This window comes from Ochotona curzoniae, unplaced genomic scaffold (assembly GCF_017591425.1).
Source record: "Ochotona curzoniae isolate NIBS_2020 unplaced genomic scaffold, NIBS_Ocur_1.0 contig_1, whole genome shotgun sequence".
NCBI lineage: Eukaryota > Metazoa > Chordata > Mammalia > Lagomorpha > Ochotonidae > Ochotona > Ochotona curzoniae.
Window position 1 is genome coordinate 12,312,521 of NW_024464918.1, and position 19,496 is coordinate 12,332,016.

Sequence of the window (19,496 nt, forward strand, 5' to 3'; positions counted from 1 at the left end):
CCTAGGAGGCTGTAGTCCACCAGGCTATACTTACACATTTTCTAGATGTTTGCACCAAGTCATCGAACTTTCCAGCCCTACTCAATGTTTTCACTGTCCCCCCTCATAGTGTTAGCTCCGTATTATTTATGTTAATATTTGTTTGATGCCTCTCACCCTAAAACATATGGGCTACAGGGATTGGACCTGTTTTTCTCACGTTGAATCACAGTGTCTTCCTTATACGAATGAGTGGGCAAGCAAGCAAGTCCGTGTGCCACCATTTCTCCTGACCAAGGCATTATCCCATGTTTGCTTTCAGACTTGAGCCTGCTGCCAACAATGGCCCTCTCGGTGGACTCTTCTTGGCAGCGGTGGCAGTGGCGAGTCCAGGATGGCTTCCTCCAGTCTCCTTCAGAAACCACACCATTACTCTTCCCAGAAGGGGGAAGGCAGCACTACAGCTTGACCCAGCAGCGGCTCGTGTTCCCCAACAACAATGTGTTCCACCAAGACTGGGAGAAGATCTCCAAGAAATATTCCAGCAATAGTATCCGCACCACCAAATACACCCTTCTCACTTTCCTGCCCCAGAATCTCTTTGAGCAGTTTCACAGGTAAGTGTCCACTGATGCAAACAGCATGAATTAAACCAAGTATTTGTTACTTTGATGCACTAAGGGATACTGCCTCCTGGACCACCTTTAATATCCAGTACATGTATATGTCATTCATTGATTAAATACATAGTAAGTTCTAACCTGCCTGGTGCCATGTGTCAGGTGCTAAAGATACAAGAGGGAAAAAGAGACTTTTGTCATGGAGTTGTTGTCTAGTGAAAGTGACCTTAGCTTCTAAAACAGAAGTTTTCTGCAAATAGAAAAGATACTTCCAAGGATAGGTGCATGGCATAGGGAAACCTGGTTGAGAAAACATCTCCACTGCAGTAACAATTTGAACACAACCAGAAAGAAGAAAATGAGTTAGCGGATTGAAAAGGGGGCACAGATAAGTCTGAGAAGGGAACCCAGAGAATGTTCTTGCATGTGTAGATGCACTGTGGTACTATGACAAAACAACAAAATGCACTTTTGAAACTTGAAAACGTAGGCCACTCTTTAGCAATAATGAGGAGAAAATCTTTCAATTATAAACCAAAATAATGTACTTGTCCTAAACTTTGTGGTATGATAAATTACCATGTAGTGGGCAATGGCCATGTTCCAGAACCCTCTCCTGTGTATTATTCAAATATTTGGCCATATCATAGTCATGAAAGTTTTTAAAGGATAGGTGGGACTAGCCCCCACTTTATATAAAAGGAAATGGGCACAGGAAGGAAGCAAAATTCACAAACATAATACTCAAGTTGACACTGAAAGAGAATGTCATGTTGGTTGGTAAGAGCGAGGGCTCCCTGATCTTTCACCCTGTACTTGCCATTTCCAGATGCGCTAACCTCTATTTCCTGTTCCTGGTGGTTCTGAACTGGATGCCTTCCATGGAGGTGTTCCATAAGGAAATCACCATGTTACCATTGGCCATTGTTCTCTTCATAATCATGGTCAAGGACGGCATAGAGGACCTCAGGAGACATCGCTTTGACAAAGGGATCAACTGTTCCAACGTCCGCATTTATGAAAGGTAGGGGAAATCTGCATGTAGGTTATGCAAACTTCTTAGCATGCTTGAAGATGATTTTTCTTACATTTTACCTTGCGATTACAATGATTCTCAAAAGTGGGGGATTTCGGCCTCCTTATGAAGGTTTGGTATTATCTGGAGATAATTTTTGATTGTCACAGTAAGAAGGAGGGTTCTGCTGGCATCTAGCAGCTAGAGGCCAGGGCTGCTGCTAAGTCTCCTACATGACACAGGACAATATCCCACAGTGAAGAATTAATATCCCATTAAAAATGTCAGTAATGCTGAGGTTGAGACACATTGCTTTAACTCGTGTGAACATTCATAGTGCTAGAGTACCTCAGGTCCTTACCACCCTGTGGGAGACACAAATTAAATTTCTGGAGCCTGGCTTTGGCCTGGCCCAGCTTTGGCTGGTGCTGGTATTAGGGGAGTGAAGTAACTCGTGGATGAAAGGGCTCCTATACTAGTGTATGCACACACTCTTTCTCTTCCTTCTCTCTCAAACAAATTTAATACATGATTTTTTAAAGTGCTTCAAAACATTTGTGCAAAATAAGAGAGACATTTATTTTGGTACAAAATGCTTTTGAATGCCAGGCAGCTTTTTCATAGTATTCATTGCTCATGAACTTTTTGAAATAACTGATTTAAAAATATTTTTGCAACAACAAAAAAAAACTTTTATTTTCTATGTGCATGGCGGTATAATTAGTTAATCTCAGACTTCCGGTTTCAATCCTGGATTCTCTATTTCTGACACAGCTTCCTGCTAAGGCTCCTAGGAGGCAGAAGACAAAAGAATGAGCACATGGGGTCCCACTGCTCGCAGGACTGAGTTCCTGGTTCCTAGTCCAACCATGGCTGTGGGAGGCATTTGAAGAGTAAACTAGATGAAAACTACACCTCTTTCTCTCTGCCTTTTTTCTTTTCTCCCACTCCCTTTGCCTTTCCTTTTTCCTTCTGCCATGAACTTTTTGAAATTCCTTTTGTATTAACAGTGTTGTATTATTCAAGGGTGATAAAAGCTAAAGAATTAAACTCTAGAATGACTGGGTCATGTCAGAAAACTAAATTTAGAAAAAAACTTTTAGGATGCTATCAGGGAAATGAAAAAAACCCTGATTTTTAGAGCCTCAGAATTTCTTGGCTGAAAATACTTACTTTAAATCATGGGTATTTGGTCTAAAGCTAAACATAACTTAGGACACTTGTGTCTCATAGAGAACGGCCTGGGTTCAATATCTGGCTGCTTCTGAGTCCAGCACGGACTCTGGGAGACCGTGGTGATAGCTCAAGGCATTGGGCTTCTGCCACTCACATGGAAGATGGGACTTCAACCTGAGCTAAAACTGTTGCAGGCATTTGGGAAGCGAAGTTTCCTTCATCTGTCTCTCCCTCTGTCTGAGAAAAAAAATAAGAGAAGGAAGATAAGAGAGAGAGAGAGAGAGACAAAAGAAACTAACAACTAACAAGGTAGGCTTTAGGACCCAGAGTAAGCACACCTGTTCTTGCCCGTCTGGGATGAAAAAGGAAGATACCTGTGACGCCTACATTCCAACAGGTGGAGTCTCAAACTAGTAGAAGGAAGTAACACAGAGGCTGCACACCTGCTCTCTGCCTCTTCATATCGCTCCCATGGTGTTTGTAATACTGGACTTTTATTCCTCGCTTCCCTTTGGGAAAAAAAGAGAAACTGTCAGCAGAGAAGGCAGGTAGAAGATGGGAACTGAATTATGAGAAGTGAAGAAATAGGAGTGAGCAGAGATGAGAAAGGAAGGGAGGAAAAGGCGGAAAAGGAAAGAAGACAAGAAGCGAGTGGTGGTCTCCAACCTGCCCTTTGAAGGGCAGTCCAACAAAGAGAACCCCAACAGGCGTTACTGTGGGAATAAAATCAAGACCAGCAAGTACACCCTCTTGTCCTTCGTGCCCAAGAACATCTTTGAGCAACTGCACCGGTTTGCCAATCTCTATTTTGTGGCCATTGTGATTCTGAACTTCTTCCCAGTGGTCAATGCCTTCCAGCCGGAGGTGAGCGTAATCCCAGTCTGTGTCATCCTGGCTGTCACTGCCTTCAAGGATGCCTGGGAAGATTTCAGGAGGTACAAATCCGACAAAACCATCAATAACCAAAGGAGTCTCATCTACAGCAGGTAAAGTGAACAACTCCAGGGAAAGCCTGTTGACCCAGCTCTGATGTTCTTGCAGCTGCCGTTTACAGATGGGAAAGAGCAGGGAGATAGCCATATTTTGATTCAGTTGAAGTCATTGAGTTCTCCATGTTGGGGATTAGAATCTAAAAGTCAAAAAGAAAATGGCTTGTTTTGTTAAACTAAGTCTTATTATGTGGCATTTTCTTTGTTCTTCCAAATATATCGAAGCTTTAAGAATTTCATGATGATTTCATGATGGCTGGTGATTCTTGGGACGATTTTGGCCATGAGCAAGTTTAAACATGTTTGGGAATCCTGGAAGGGAGGAGATATCATTGTTTTTCAGGGGTACTAAGTGTTAGTAGAACTGAGACTCGTTACCACTGCCTGGGTTGAACTCTTAATACTTAAGCCTGTTTGGTCTTAGGTGTGTGTGGTGTAGCCTTTCTGATCCTTGCTTTGTCTTTAGTAGGATTGGAATCGTTCTTAGGGCAGGGGTGAGGGCTGCTGTAGGAATTGCACAAACTAATCCTTAGAAAATGCTCAGCCCTGTGCCTGACATGGATTAAACTCTCATCGAGTGGTGACTGCTATGTTTTTAGACCATAATGCTCAGATTAGCTCTGTCGCCAAGTCTAACCTGGAGTGTCCTTTCTGGTGTTGTCTCAATCAGAGCCAAGCCAGCACACAGCCTGTGTTGCCACACTGTCTAACATTACATTATGCCTGCCATTGTGTAACAAAGCTTTTGTTGAGTAAGTAAGTAGGGATACAACATGCTCTGAAGCAGTGTGCAAGTGTGTCTCAGTTCTGCCAGAGCCCACATAGCTCCGAAAGAAGCAAGTGAGTAGGCACTCACCTGATGGAGAGATGCATTTCTGAGCTAGCTGTTGGCAACACAAGATGACTAAATGACAAACAATGCTCAGTGAGGAAAGCACAGATCTCTCTCGAGGAGTATCGTAGGACAGTCCTGTTTCTTCTGATTTTATCAGCTCCCGACCAGCCGAAACTGTGCAGTAGCCGTGGGCATCCCTGGTACTCTTTGAGAACTGCTTCCTTTCATCAGGAGATTCTCTTGCCTGGGGCCAGTGAAGGGTGACTGATTTGGAAGCAATTGAGGAAAGGGTTTAGGAACCAAATTCCACTTGGAATGTTGCAGATGGGGAAGCCTCTTAGGAGACTGTTTAAGACAGGATTTGTCTCCCCAAAAGCTCCTAAAAATAGCCCTGAACTTTTTTGGGTTTTCATCCACAAGGAACTTCTGGTTTCTTTGCTCATCTGGAAAAATTAATCAAAAGGGTTTGGTTTTTGTGTTTGGTTTTGTTTTAGCCAGATCTTAAACATTGTGAGCACCAGACACATTCGACAGGGATTGATTTGTTCCCCACCTTTGAGCAAGGAGACTGTGCACACAGGAAGAAGTAACTGCTGGGGTGAAATGTGTTGTTGTTTTCTACCTCTGTATTGCTTTTTGTAGGAGATACACAGTGAAGCTAAGAATCCATTTCCTTAGGGAGGAATGTGTGTAGGCTGTAATGAACCTGATCTTGTTCTCCACACTCTGTCAGAACATTCCAGAACAATGAACCCATTCTTTGGGGGGAAAATTTCAATGCTGATCATATTACAGATTCACTCTGCTGGGAGTTGAGCTGGCCTAAGCCAGGCTGTGGTTCTGTTTACAGAACACTTTCCTAGGATCATTAGAAAACTGAAATGGTGACAGTTGTAGAAAAGAAAGACATTAGTCCACTGGCTCATTGGCAGCCAAGGACATGAAGGGATTTTTATGTTAGTATCTCCCAAAGCTTATTTGGGAAAACAACAGTGATACATAAGTTGTCTCTGAAAAGATAGCTATGGCCAAGAACAGAGATACTGGGTCTCTTAAACTATGACCCAAGAAGGACTAATAAGAAATACGCAGTAAAGAAACCTTTGCACCTGTAACTAACTTGATATTTGCTCCAAATTTACCAGGATTTAGAAATAAGTTTAATAAGTAAGTATGAGAAACTTTATATTTTCAAGGACAGTAGAATCAAAACAGACTACCTAAGAAAAACAGTATTACGCAAATATGATAAACAGACAGTCAGCATTTGGTACTAGCATTAGGGTTCAATAGAGAATGTGGGACTTGTGCTCAATTCGAAAGGCCACACAGTCATCCAGGAGTCAGAACAAGTCACTTAGCTCATGCTTTGCTTTTTTCCTTTTTTTAGATGTATTTATTTGAAAGAGAATCAGAGGAGGAAGGACACTAACAGACAGAGGAGGAAAAGCAGAAATTACAAGTTCCCCAAATGGCAGCAATAACCAGAGTTGGGCCAGGCTGGGGCTAGGAGTTCTACAAAATTTCCCATGTAGATTCTGGGAATTTATACCATCATCTGCTGCTTTCCCAAACACATTAGCTTGTAGTTGGATTGGTTTTGGAATAAATGTGACTCAAACAAACTTCTGATAATGGAAGCACAAGCGGCGGTGAAACCTGCTACACCAATGTAATAGCCCCCACCCAACTCTTGCTTTCTGTTGCAGTCTAGAAACATAGGCCCTTATATCATCAGATTGTGCCAATGTTAGTGGGGTAATTTGATATTCATACTTATATTTGAAATATTTTTTTAAGCTTCATTTACTCATTTATTTGAAAGGCAGAGAGTGAGAGACATCCTCCATATTCTGCTTCTTACCCATGATGGCTACAACAGTGAGATGTAGGCTAGGTTTGAGCCAACAGCCAGCAGCTCCATCCACCTCTCACATTGCTAGTAGGTACGTTAGCCCTTGGACTATCTTCTCCTGCCTCCCCAGGCACATGAATAGGAAATTGGATTGAAAATGGAGCAGGGATATTCAAACGAGTGCTCTGATATGGGAGGCAGGAGACCCAATTGGCTACTTAACCATGTGTACCACTGTAGTAGTGGCCCCGTGAACATGATTTGTAAGTGTTGGCAAAAGGTATAAACCCACTAAAACATTTCACATCTGTTTTATTTTACCTGAGGTTCTATTTTGCCTTTAAATTCCCACTGAATCCTCATAGGGTTGTGCCCTCGAGAGAATGTAGGCCTAGGAGTCAGACATCTATGCCGAAGGCCCAGATCTTCTACCAAGTCTTAATAACTTCTCTGTAGTCTCACTTTCCACTTTTGTTAAACTTGGGAGTGAACTTCTAGTATGTCCTGTTAGATGCCTTGTACAAGAGCGGAGTCCTCGGCTGAATAAAGATGATAAATGGCACAAACATGATGCTTCCTTTGAGTGTAACAATCCACCTAAAAACATTGAAGGTCCTAGGAGAGCTTCATAAGCAGATACTAAACTTTTCCTCAGCTTTTTTGGTATCCCTCATTGCACATAGTAGAGACTCCAACTCACACAAACTCAAAGGGACTTTGTAATGTCCTAAGGTAAGCATCTGATGAGCATTCTCAGTTCAGCAGTCAGCATCCCATTTCATCCAGCCCCCTCTGTGCCATCTTAACCTTTAGGCAGACATCCCTCAAGGCAATAAATGGGGCAGAGCAAATCCAGCCTGCACATCTACATGTGATAATCCACAAGACAACAAAAGTATCTCTTGATGCCCTCTTGGAAAATAAAGCAAGCTCTCTGAAGCTTCCTAACATTTTAGTGGTCCCATGGGCAGGTCACATGCCCATTCCTCAATTAGTTCTCAGGCATGGGAGATGGAATGATAGAAGCAAGGTTATTTCTGAGCTACAACTGCTACCCTCAGAGCCAGGCATGATGTCATTGTCCCTGAGCACGTATGGACTTTTTATGCAAGATGTAAAATCAAAATGAAAAAAAGTCCAAGAGAAGGAGAATAGTTGTCCATGGTCTCAACGTTATCACTTTAAAATGAATTGAAGCCTAGATTCTTTATAATTGCTTTCTGCATATTAATAGAAACCTCCACATTTTGGGGTCATTCTGTGCTTTTTGTCCCTAATGTTCTTGTCAATGTGAAGTAAACAGATTCTGTGAAAGACCCTGTCATAGAAAACTAGGAAATGCTAGCCAAGTGTTCATTGTTGTCTGAACAGGTGGATGCTAAAGGGCATATCCCATGACCAAGTGTCAATGACATATGTTCGAATGTCCCGGCAAAGAACAAGGTCTCTAGGAGGATAATTTTCTTTTTTTTCTGAGAAGCAGTATGAAAGCATATCTCCCATAAACTAGCTGTACCCATTTTATCCATTTCCTCGCAGGTTCAAACATTTGAGAAACAGATGACCTCTTTTCATTTTTGTACACTTGAATAGTAAAGCCGTTAGAATTCTGCTGCCTTCCTAATCCAGTGCTTCATCCCACCCAGACCAGTTTAGAATGGAAAAAAATGTCTTTTCCCAAACAGCAGACGTCTTGTTAACAGAATTAGAATCCCGTTAAAGCGCGTTCTCTTAATATAGCAACTGTGCTTGTGGTCTAAAGGTGATCCATTAATCAGATTTATGGAATGACTTCAAGGAGAGATTAGCTTCAGAATTGCATTAGCTTAGTTTCTCCCAGGGCCACATTTAATGATTCACGAAACCATACCCAGTGAGAGACTTTTATTTTTTTCAATCAGCTTAGTAAGTTTTTATTTGTATTCAGAAGCATGCGAGATGGAGGGAGGAATGTGAATGAAGAAAACCCAGGGTGCTTTTTGTCTTCGTATCATAATGAAGCTAAAGACTTTCAGAGCGCCAGCGACTGGGCACTCCCTTATTTGTATGTTCAGCAAACACTAATGTAGACTTAGTATGTGTGTACTGCCATGGTAGACCTTGCGTGCTCTCTCTAGGACATGTCACTTTAGCAGTCACAAAGAACTCACACAATTGTGACATCTCATGCTTTTGCTAGTAGCCTGTGTGCACGGACAAGGTAGCCCGAGTGAGCAGTGACTTGTCTGTCTGCTAGAAGTGACTAGGCCCCTGAAGAGGCAACCCTTTCTGGAGAGCATCAGCAGATAGGCACACCGGGAATGCTTTCAGCTCAGAGCCTGTTCATGCATCAACTAAAAGCTGCCCATGTATCTTGGGCAGGGATCAGAAAGCAGGACCAAGAAATCATAATCAGCGGATGAATGATACAGAGGAGGTGTTATATGCAAAGCATGGTGGGCTCTTTCCTCAGCTTAATATAAAAAAATAAAAAGCTGGGAATCAGCTGTAGGCAGATAAGAGGCTTTATTTGGCAAGTGGACAAATGAAGGTGGAGGAGTTAAAGTAAAAGCGCATGGGGGGAAGCCCTCAGGAAGGGTGTCTCCCTAAAGGAGAGAAACACTGGGTTCCATCAAGGGTTTGGCGGTTTTTAAGGTTTTCCTCACCCTTCATTGTATCACTCAACTGGGCAGGGTCTCTCTCTTGGGTACCCAGCTGGGCAGACCTGGGGTGGACCTGCAGAAGCCCTTCTCTACTGGTGGTCTCTAATCAGAAAATGACTGGGAAGTTCTGGCGCTGCCCACTTGAAGGTGTAATTTCCTGGCCACTTGGTTAGGGACAAAGGTGGCCTTCCCACAGAGTGGTGAGTTTCCCTTCCACTGAAGTGTCAGACTGCTCAGGGTTTAAACAATACCCTGTTTGCCAGTGCTAGGGGTACATACAAACATGGGGCAGTGAGATGGGTGGCCCAGGGAGATAGCCTTCCAAAGCTTGCCCCTGGGTCTGCAACAAGATCTTAGCAGGCCTGAATGGTCTCATGAAGGTTTGGGGGGGGGGGGGGGAAGGGTTGTTTTTGTTTTTTTGGATTCTATTTGTTTCCAAGGCATGGAGAGTCAGTCTTCTGTTAGATAGCTGCTGCAATAGTCAAAAGATAATCCCATGTGCTAGAGAAACATGACAGGATTCTGACAGCCTGGCACAGGGGGCCTGCTCTGGGCTGCAGCCTGTTTCCATCTGCCCAGCAGTTGACTTTCATGCCTCTGTCCCCACTGGAAGCATGAAAATGAGAGAGCCAGTGGTCGCCCTCCTGGTTTTGTCACTAATTAAGTATATGACCTAAACGAAGTCACTTACGCCGTCAGGGCCCATTGACCTCATCTTTAAATAGTTATTGTAATCTCTCTATAGTCTAATTTGAGCAGATGACATGTGAGAGGATTTGAAAATAATGTCGCTCTACAAGCAATCCAAAGAATATCATGCCGCAGGAGGCAAGGAAAGTCTTTTCAACCATGATCGCACTGGATGCTTCGACTGAGACCTTTGGCATCAAACTTGGACTTGTCCCTTAATGTAGCCAGCTTGCTCACTTGAGCCTCCTTCTCAACATCTGTAACATGGCTAACAGTCCATTTCCCATGGTCCTGTAGATTGAAGGAGACAATACTGGTACATCAATTAACTCATTGCGGGCATTATAAAAAAATTCCAGTTACCTTAACTCTAATGTATTCAGTGTGTGTCCCAGCATTAAGTTTCTGGATTTTGCTGTGTTTCTTCACACCTATGAGGAAGGATTTGCTAATTTTACTAGTAAAAAGCAAAGATTTTTCACTGAGCCACATTTCTAAGAGGGCAGGGTTACAGCATACTTTAAAAAGCAAGAAGCTACATTGTACTCCCTCTTATTTTTCTGCTGTGTGGGAGAATTTTTAAATCTGAATTCAGAAATCTCTCTGGGCCTGGACCTCTCCAGCTTCCCTGTCCACAGCACAGCTGAGCACACCCACACCAACTGGCCTCCTCCAGCTCAGAGCCCAACCCACTTGATGCAACCCAACTTCTTTTTTTTTTTCCACAACCAAAATGAATTTATTCAACAAGACAAATTCACACAGTGACCAACTGCCAGCCTGCATGCAAAGCAAACAGGTGGCAGTGGTCTGGTCCTGCAATAGTCCAGGTCTTTCATGACTTAAGATTCTTGTCTTGACTGGGGTTACTGCTGGATGGATGGATGGGTGGGTGGAGCTGTGGCAGCTTTTTTGAAAGCATTTTAAACTCAGTAGAATCTACTCTCTAGGGGGTAGGTGAGTGAAAGGAATGCGAAGGGTGGGATGGAGAAAACAACAGGTCAACAGGGTTAGCCTGACCTTTTGAAAAGCAAGGCAAGAGTCGCTGGGAGGTTGAGTCCATTTACAGGATAGGAGCCAGAAGAGCCAAGGAGCAGGACTCGCTAGGGTTTTTGTGCTTGCTCCATCAGTCCCGATGCTGAGCATAAATGGAGAGGTGGGACTGGTTTCTTTCTGGATGCTTCCTGCTGATACAGGACATTGATGTGGGGCAGGCTATCTAGACTTAGAATCAGGCTGTTTGAAGAAGAGAAGTCTTGTTTTCATCCTGCATGATGGCTGCTGGTAAATAGCAGTTCATTCTTTCCAGTAAGGACTTTGAAAATACAGAAATGCATTGGTTATACTTGGTAGGATTACAAGCACTATGATTATGAAGCTAAAAGGAGATAGGAAGCATTGCCCTTGGTGGAAAAGATGACCAAGATGAAGAGGGTAATTTTGAGAATACTTTTATTCAGCCTTTTTTTTCTTAATGCACTCAGTCCCTTCTCAAATTGTTTTCACTGATTTGTTGATGTGAAAACAACACTCTTCACCCAGAAAGAGACAAAGTTCTCCTCTTTCATTGGTGAGAGTGCTTTTCAAGGACCACTGCTGCCATCAGTGAAGCCGCCTAACCCTGGGGATGAGACAGTTACTGTACTAATTCTTTGAAGTTTTCTGTTTTGGAGATTGAGGGATGTCTTCTATTTTAGCCACCTTGTCTACTGAAATGGCCAATCAGCAATTCCTGCCCCAATTGCTTCCAGGATCCCTGATAAGATAAGTAAGGAAGTGAATCCAAAAATCCTTCGTGACGCATTGGGTTAGAGGGATGATAAGTAGAAATTGGTCTAGAGTTAGGACACGGGGGAAACAGGAAAGGCCTGTCCAGGTAATGGAGAGATAAATGTATGTCTGGTTGCCATACCAAAAGAATGCTTCTATCTTGTTCAGTGTGTATTCACCAACAAAGAGCTGTGACGTGAAGTTTGTCTGGCCCAGGTTCCCTCAGTCCCTCCCCCTGCTTAAAGGTTATGCCAACTGTTTCGGCTTCAACAAGCTGAGTAGGAACAAAGCAGGGGCCTACTCAGGGTTCAAGCTAGGGTCTCCCCAGAAGGCAGCCTCTCGAGGGGGCCATAGCAGCAGCTAGCAGAAACAGTTGCCATCCGAGATTTCATGTGCATCACCACCTAGAGTTTCATTGCTTCAAGTCTGGAGGAAACAGATCGAACAAATAGATGACATACACAGGGTCCAAAACCAGGGACAGAGTCCTTAGAGGACCTAGGAGAGAGATGGCCAAGCCGGCAACAAGTTTTCACATTGAGAGGCAAGTAGAAACTGACAGGAGGGAGTTGATAATTAGGTGGGTGTTAAGGTCACGTGATCCAACCCAACTTCTTAGATAGTATATGTAATGTCATATTTCTGCATCCCTTTAAGAATGTAAGCATTTGGGCCCCCATTCTACTGTTTGCTGTGATGAACAGCTTCCTGGAAAACCCTCAAGGAGGTAAAGTGATTAGCAGGGTAGATTTTGTTTTACTGGGGCCATCCAAGCATCACAAACCCACCTGTACCTAGAACCGTATCTTGAACTTGAGGTGGAGTTATCAGTTTAAATAACGCATCTCAGACAGGAGTCACAGTGACTGGTATTCAATTGCAACTCAGAAAAAATGTTTTGTAAAATATCTCTTGGACGTATGCAAACCCAGTTGGGAAACAGCATGTGCTTCACACAGGAGTAGTAAGAAACACAGAGCGTGGCTGGGATTCAGAAGTGTATGAAAGAAGGCAAAAAAAAAAATGTTTTAAGCATCAAGCTTAACTCCAAGCTCTAATAACTTGATGAAATGGGCCTCAGGACAGAATCTAAAAAATGCAGACAGGGAAGAAACATCCAGCATCGTTTGAAGCATGGGTGTAAAAAATGCCAGTGGCTAGATTCTCAGACCAACAGACCATGGCATCCAGCCCCAGGGATCTTGTTCTGTGTTTGCCACCAGCAAACCCTGCCTCTCTGTGAAACCTCCATTTCACAAGAGCCCATGTCAGTCACGGCCATTGGCCTGCCTTGTATTCACAAAACACCATAAGCTACTTGGGACAATTCAGCTTGTCATTTCAGCAAAGAATTACGTTAGGTCCTCCCCAACATCCAATGGATAGCAGAGTCATAAAGCAAGAACGCGGGTGCCCTGAAGCTCTGCACTCTTGTCACCAGGCCTGATTTGTACAGCAGCCAATGAGGATTTACAGCCTGAGCTTTGCCATTAAGGGCTTGCAATCCTTCCCCTGCCCCCGCGCCTCCACTCCGGTTCTCAATTCAGAGTTTCAGAGTCAGTCAGGTTTATGTCACCTTCTGATGCTTCACCTGCTCATTTCCGAACAGGTGCCACATTGAGCCATGAGACTGGTGCAGCTGTCAGCCACGTGGCATGGCGAATGCCCTTGTGTGACCTTACCTAGGTCAGAGAACCTTCCTGGTTTCAACTCCATACTTTGTGAAATACAGAGTCTTTAGAAAGCTCATGGGAAAATATATATCACCAAAAAAATCTGTGTATGTGTTTAAAATGTTCTGCACCAAAAGTTAACTTTTAATGTGACTTTCCACAAATATTTTAAGTATCCTTATTGAGATACTAACAACAATAAAAGTGACTTCACTTTTAGGTGGCTAAATGGCAATGCGGGGTCAGTATTAGGTTCATTATGGGTCTCCAATGCATGAAAGCTAATGATATAACATTATATTATTATTAGAAGTTTCTAGGTAGGATTCCATCACAGAAATCAGATAAACAAAGCATCCCTGCTACTGTCTCATGTTCAAGACACATTTACAAGGACTCAGAAATGGACACAGAAATGGAAGACCAAACAATCATCCTAACTCTGTACTTGAAAACAGCAAGCAGAGCTGAGAGAAGGGAGTGTAGCAGACGTGTGCCACTGCTGTTCAATGACCAGCAGTGACAAGGGAAAAGTATCAGTTGTGACTGCAAAGGGTAGAGGAAGGACGTTTGGGGCAGCATTGCCAGCCCTGGCCTGCTCCAAGGCTGCTTCTCCCTAACCTGTGGCCATGACCTTGCCACCCAGTACCTGTGACTCCCCGGTGCTCTGAAGCATGATGTACGCATGCGTACCGCTGCTTAGTAACACGCTGTATTCTGCTCTTCTTTCCGTGTGTGCCAGCCAGGTGGTCAAAGAGGCCACAAATGGCCACCTGTAGACTTGGGGCTTCAGCATCCTCCAGATGCAAAGAGCTTTTTAAATACACACACACACACACACACACACACACACACACACACACACACACACACACGTTTATTCGAAAGGCTGATTTACAGAGAGAAAGAAAGAAAGAACTTCCATCCACTGGTTCATTCCCTAAGTGGCCACAATGGCTGGAGCTAAGCTGATCCAAAGCTAGGAGCCTGGAGATTCTTCCAGGTCTCCTGCATGGGTGCAGCAACAAGGATTTGGACCATCATCCACTGCCTTCTCAGGTCAATTAGCAGGGAGCCGGATGGGAAGTGGAGCAGCTGGGGCATGAACAAGCATTCGTATCAGATCCCAGAGATTGCTGGGGGAAGATTAGCCAATTGAGTCATTGCACTGACCCATGTAGGGTTATGTTTTTTTTTAAATCATGGAAAAATGCATATTATGAAAAAGTGATACAGGGAGGTTAAAATCTTTTCGCACCACAGTAAATGTATCTTTTAATTTTATTTACCTTCACATTTTGAGAAGTACCCTGCTGCTGGACAGGTTTGGCCCCAAGATGCCAGATCCGAGCCACCTCTGGATGAGAACGAGGTTGCAGCAATATGAGCACCCTCGCGATGTTACTTCTTAGCGCCCATCTGCTGGCCGAGGCTGGAAGGCTTCCCACCATAAACCTCAGGCTTCCCAGGGACAGCCAGGCAGCCTCAGATGTTCTGACGTCATTCACGTTCTGCAGCATTCCAGCCGTACCAGGAATCCTGGTGTCCTGGGGCTCCTCTGCTGCTCCCTGGGGTCAGCACCCCCTTCTTTTATGTGTTCTACGCAGAAGCAGGTGCAGGGGACGAGGGTAGCAGGTGAGGCGAACACAGCTGAGCTCCCTGTCTGCTGTCCCTGACCCAGGCTGTCCTTAGCGTCATTGCTTCATCTAGTGAACCTGGGTCACGGACCAAGGCCTCCCGACTACCAAGTCTCCCTTTTTAATTCCCACCACCTCTTAGCAGATGGCACATCAAACCTCAAATCCCCCACGCCTTGATGATGTCAACTGAAAATAGAAAGCTCTAGTCATCTCTTGACTGTTCTCCTTCCAAGAGGTGATCCAGTTTGCTCCAAGCTAATAATAACTATAGTGATAGTAAAAGAAGCCAGAAATAGAATGTGCTGTGACATTACTAGGCACCTTTCCTTTACTGTCTTAGCTCTCAGTATAAATGATAGAATAGGTTTGTTCCAGCTTATGGAGGAATAGACTTACATCTAGAAAGTTGTGGGTTCAAGATAATATTACACATTTCAAGTTTTAAATCCAATTGAACTAGCTCCAGAGCTGTTAAGTGTACCTCTACCCAAACAAGAAAACGTTGCGAGAATTCATGAATCAGGTCCAGAACCCTTGATTCTCCTCCTTAGAGTCATGGAAAGTGGACTTAAGCTTTTATTTGATTTTCTAATTAGCTTTTAACAGATGCAATGTGATTTGTGGGTAAAATTCTAAAAATATAGTAATGATCCCTTCTTCTATTCCTCCCACACTGCTTCCTTCTCCATTTTTTTTGCAGTTATTGATTTAACATGTTTTAAAATTGCATTCAAGTAAAAAGGCTTAATATTTCACCATATAAGCAGTTTAACAAGTAAAAAGTAAAAGATCTTAGTTTAATGGGAATGCAGATGACAGCTTAAACAAGAGTTGAATTTTTCAAAACTGACCATTTCATTCATATACAGTCAATTTTAAAGTAATCACAGATCATTAAAACTATAGCAATACAAGATTCTTAAGCACTGGCTTGACAAAAGCAAAAAAAAAAGAAAGAAAGAAAAAGCTTTAGCAGTCTATATTTACAGCACTGCTGACACGCACAGACACTTCTTTCTCTCTTCGAAATTTAGCTCTCTTACAAGGGAGAACATGTAGCGTTTGTTTTCCCGGGTCTGATTTAGTTCATTAAACATGATGTCTATTTTTCTGCAAGGTAGAACTTCACTCTTATTTATAGTTGGATAATATCCCGTTGTGTGTGTGTGCGCACATTTTCTTTGTTGATTGCAAATTTCAGCTATTGTGAACGGTACTGCTGTAAATACGGTGGTACAGGCATCTCTGCATCACTATGTTCAAGCGTTTTGGTTTATGCCCAATAGTGGAATTGCTGCTTCAAAAGGAAAATCTGGTTGTTACAGTAATCTCTACACTGTTTTGCGTAAGGGCTGCACTAAAATACATTTTCACCAAGTGTACGATGCTGCTCTTCCTGTACATCCTCACCAGTGTTGGTGACTCTCTGTGTGCTGGATTTTAGCCACTCTGATAAGGATCCCAGTGTAGTTTTTATTTGTATTTCCCTGACGGCTGGTAATGTTGAGAATTTTTTCATATATTTGGTCGGCCGTTTGTAGTTCCTCTTTTTTGTTTGTTTGCTTGTTTGTTTTGTTCTTAGAGGCTTCCTAAAAGATTGGTTGGCTGATTGACTTGAAAGAATTAGAGGGAGAGTGGTTGCTTTTAGAGACTTCCTAAAAGATTTATTGATGGATGGATGGATGGATTTGAAAGAGTTATATGGAGAATGGGCCCGGCCGCATGGCCTGGTGGCTAAAGTCCTCACCTTGAACGCACCGGGATCCCATATGGGCGCCAGCTCTATCCCGGCAGCCCCACTTCCCATCCAGCTCCCTGCTTGTGGCCTGGGAAAGCAGTCGAGGACGACCCAAAGCCTTGGGACCCTGCACCCGTGTGGGAGACCTGGAAGAGGCTCCTGGTTCCCGGCTTTGGATCAGCATAGCATCGGCGGTTGTGGTCACTCAGGGAGTGAATCATCAGACGGAAGATCTTCCCCTCTGTCTCTCCTCCTCTCGGTATATCTGACTTTGTAATAAAAATAAATAAATAAATCCTTTTTTAAAAAGTTAGATGGAGAATGAAACAGAGAAATTGTCTACCCATTGATTCACTCCCCAAATGACTACAGCATCCCGGACTGGGCCAATCTGAAGGCAGTGCTTCATCTGGGGACTCCCACCTGGGTACAGTGACCCAAGTACTTGGCCATATTCTGTTTCCCAGGCACATAAGCTAGGAGCTGGATTAGAAATGAAACAGCCAGGACTTTAACCAGCACTCACATGGGACCCTGGCACCACACTCAGTAGCTTGATCTACTGTGCCACGGTGTCCGCCCTGTATTCTTTTGAGAGCTGTCTACTAAAATCCTTTGCCCAATTCTCGACTGATTTGGTGGTGCTGGTGCTGGTGCTGGTGGTTGTGTTTTTAAAGTTTCTGATTTATTCAGGATAATAATTTGTTGTCGGATGATTTGGAAATGTTCTTTCCCATCCTGTTGGATGTCTCTTCTCTGCATTGATCGCTTCCTTTGCAGTGTGAAAGCTTCTGAGTGTGACACAATCCCATTTGTTTAGCTTTGATCTTGTTGCCTGTGTGTTGGAAGTCTTATTCGAGAAGTCATCTCACAGTAAATATCTTGGAGTGTTTTCCCTACATTTTCAGACGACGGCTTCACAGTTTCGGGTCTTAAATTTAGGTCTTCGATCCATCTTGAGTTGATTTTTTATATAGTAAGTGGTATGGGTCTGATTTCATTTTTCTACAAACATATATCCAGTTTTGCCAGCACCATTTGTTGAAGAGATTATCTTTAATCTTCTGCATGGTCTGAGGACTTCTGTTAAAAATCTGTTCACTGCATGTCTGTGAAGTAATTTCTGGGCTCTCAATTCTGTTTCATTGATCTATGAATCTATGTATGGTTTTTATGCAAGTACCATGCTGTTGTAATTACTGTCACTTTGAAGTCAGGCATTGCGATGCTCCAAGCCTGAGCTTTGCTCCTGTGTATCTTAGCTGGGTCATTCCCCTTCTAACCTCAGCTTCCTTACCTGAAAAATAGGGCGTAACAGTGAACATTTAAATAGCAGTGAACATTGTGTGAAATTAAAATAGCAGTTGATTCCCAGGTGTGGACTGACTGGGTGGAGGGACAATCAGAAATGTACGGACATGCCCCGCTGGGACAAGCAATCAAAACAGGCTAGATTAATTAGAGATCTACTGAATCCCTTGCAACCTGGATTGTAAGGATTTACATTTCTGGGAAATGTGTTCCAGTAACCTTGTTCCAGAGTCTCAGTGTGGGATCTGCTGAGGTCAGAGACCTCTTTTCTAGGTGCTTGGAGAAAAGATTTTCATTTTTGTCTTACTCTGCAATGAATCTTGCATGGGAGCCCAAGTCATGAAATGTAACCAGGAGTAGAAAGTGGGCATCCAGCTGGCATAATGAGGAAGACACAGCGGGTGGGCATTGTGATTCACAAGAAAGCACCAGGGCCCACAGTGCTTATCCCTGGCTGTCGCAGCAGCAGCAGCAGCATGACCCTCAGGAAGGAGGCTTGTGCTAAGTGAGAAAACCTGGAGTCCTTCCCACAGGACAGATCAACAATCCTCCTGAAATTATCCCAAACAAATGTACACATCGCCTGCCTGTAGCTGTGCAAAAAACTGAGGCTTTCAAAGGTTAGTCCATGATGCGGGGATTGAAACCTCTTCGTCCCTGTATTCATTCTCCCTGGCATTCCCGATTCACTCCAGGGAAGCCTTGAGGGCAGTATATCCTGGGCCTTCAGGCTTCCTGAAACACATGCTAGGTAAGCTCCTCATCTTTTACTGAACAGGAAATTGTGCAAGACCTTGAGTCCCATGAAAAATCCTAATTTACATCCCTGGAACTTTATTTACTTATTTTTAGTAAAAGCCAGATACTTGACAAATGGAGCCTTCAGCATTCTCTCTTCCATTCCCTTCTTTCCACCTGCTCCTTTTATGGTATCCAATTGGTTACACATCTCTCTTGTTGTTTATTTACCTCTTAATAAGCCCTATCCAGTCTCCAAAAACCATTTAGTGCTGCACCACTTAATCTCTCCTTGAGGCAGAATCTTCCAGATGGAGCCTTTGTCCCAAGCCACATTGATTTGTCTTGTTGTTAAGTAGCAGTGAACATTGTGTGAAGTTTAAATAGCGGTTGATTCCCAGGTGTGGACCAGTTGGGTGGAGGGACAATCAGGAATGTACAGACATGCCCCCCAGGACAGGCGATCAGAACAAGCTAGATGAATGAAGGAATGACATTCGCAGGGAGTTCGCAGCCAGCTGCCGCTCTCGCCTGGGTGTTCCTGTACGCTGGAGTTGGCTGCTTTTTCCGCTTCAGCTGGGTTTGACCACTCAACACCACCCCTGGCTCCCTGCCTTCAGGCTGTGCCTCCCTGACTTCTCTATAAATACACCGCTGCTCCTGATGCTTGAGAAGGCACAGCAGGTCCTAGCCAACTGAATGCCAAAAGTAAAATGGCCCCGGGTACCAAGGAAATGTCCCTTGTCACTCAGTTGTTTTGGTCTCTGAAACGCTTATAAATTCTTTAAGTTATATACCAGCTAAATTACAAAAATGTTTTACTCC

At 43.6% G+C, this 19,496-nt stretch overlaps 1 protein-coding gene across 1 annotated transcript in view; it reads left to right on the forward strand.

Annotated features, from left to right (window-relative positions):
* The first annotated feature begins 300 nt into the window (after positions 1–300).
* The window catches only part of ATP10B (ATPase phospholipid transporting 10B (putative)), a 102,731-nt gene continuing 83,535 nt past the window's right edge, over positions 301–19,496 (forward strand). Inside the window, exons 1-2 of the mRNA XM_040985302.1 lie at positions 301–596; positions 1,429–1,623. Of these exons, the coding sequence (XP_040841236.1) occupies positions 322–596; positions 1,429–1,623 (470 nt within the window). The 5' untranslated portion in view covers positions 301–321. The remainder of the gene's footprint in view (positions 597–1,428; positions 1,624–19,496) is intronic.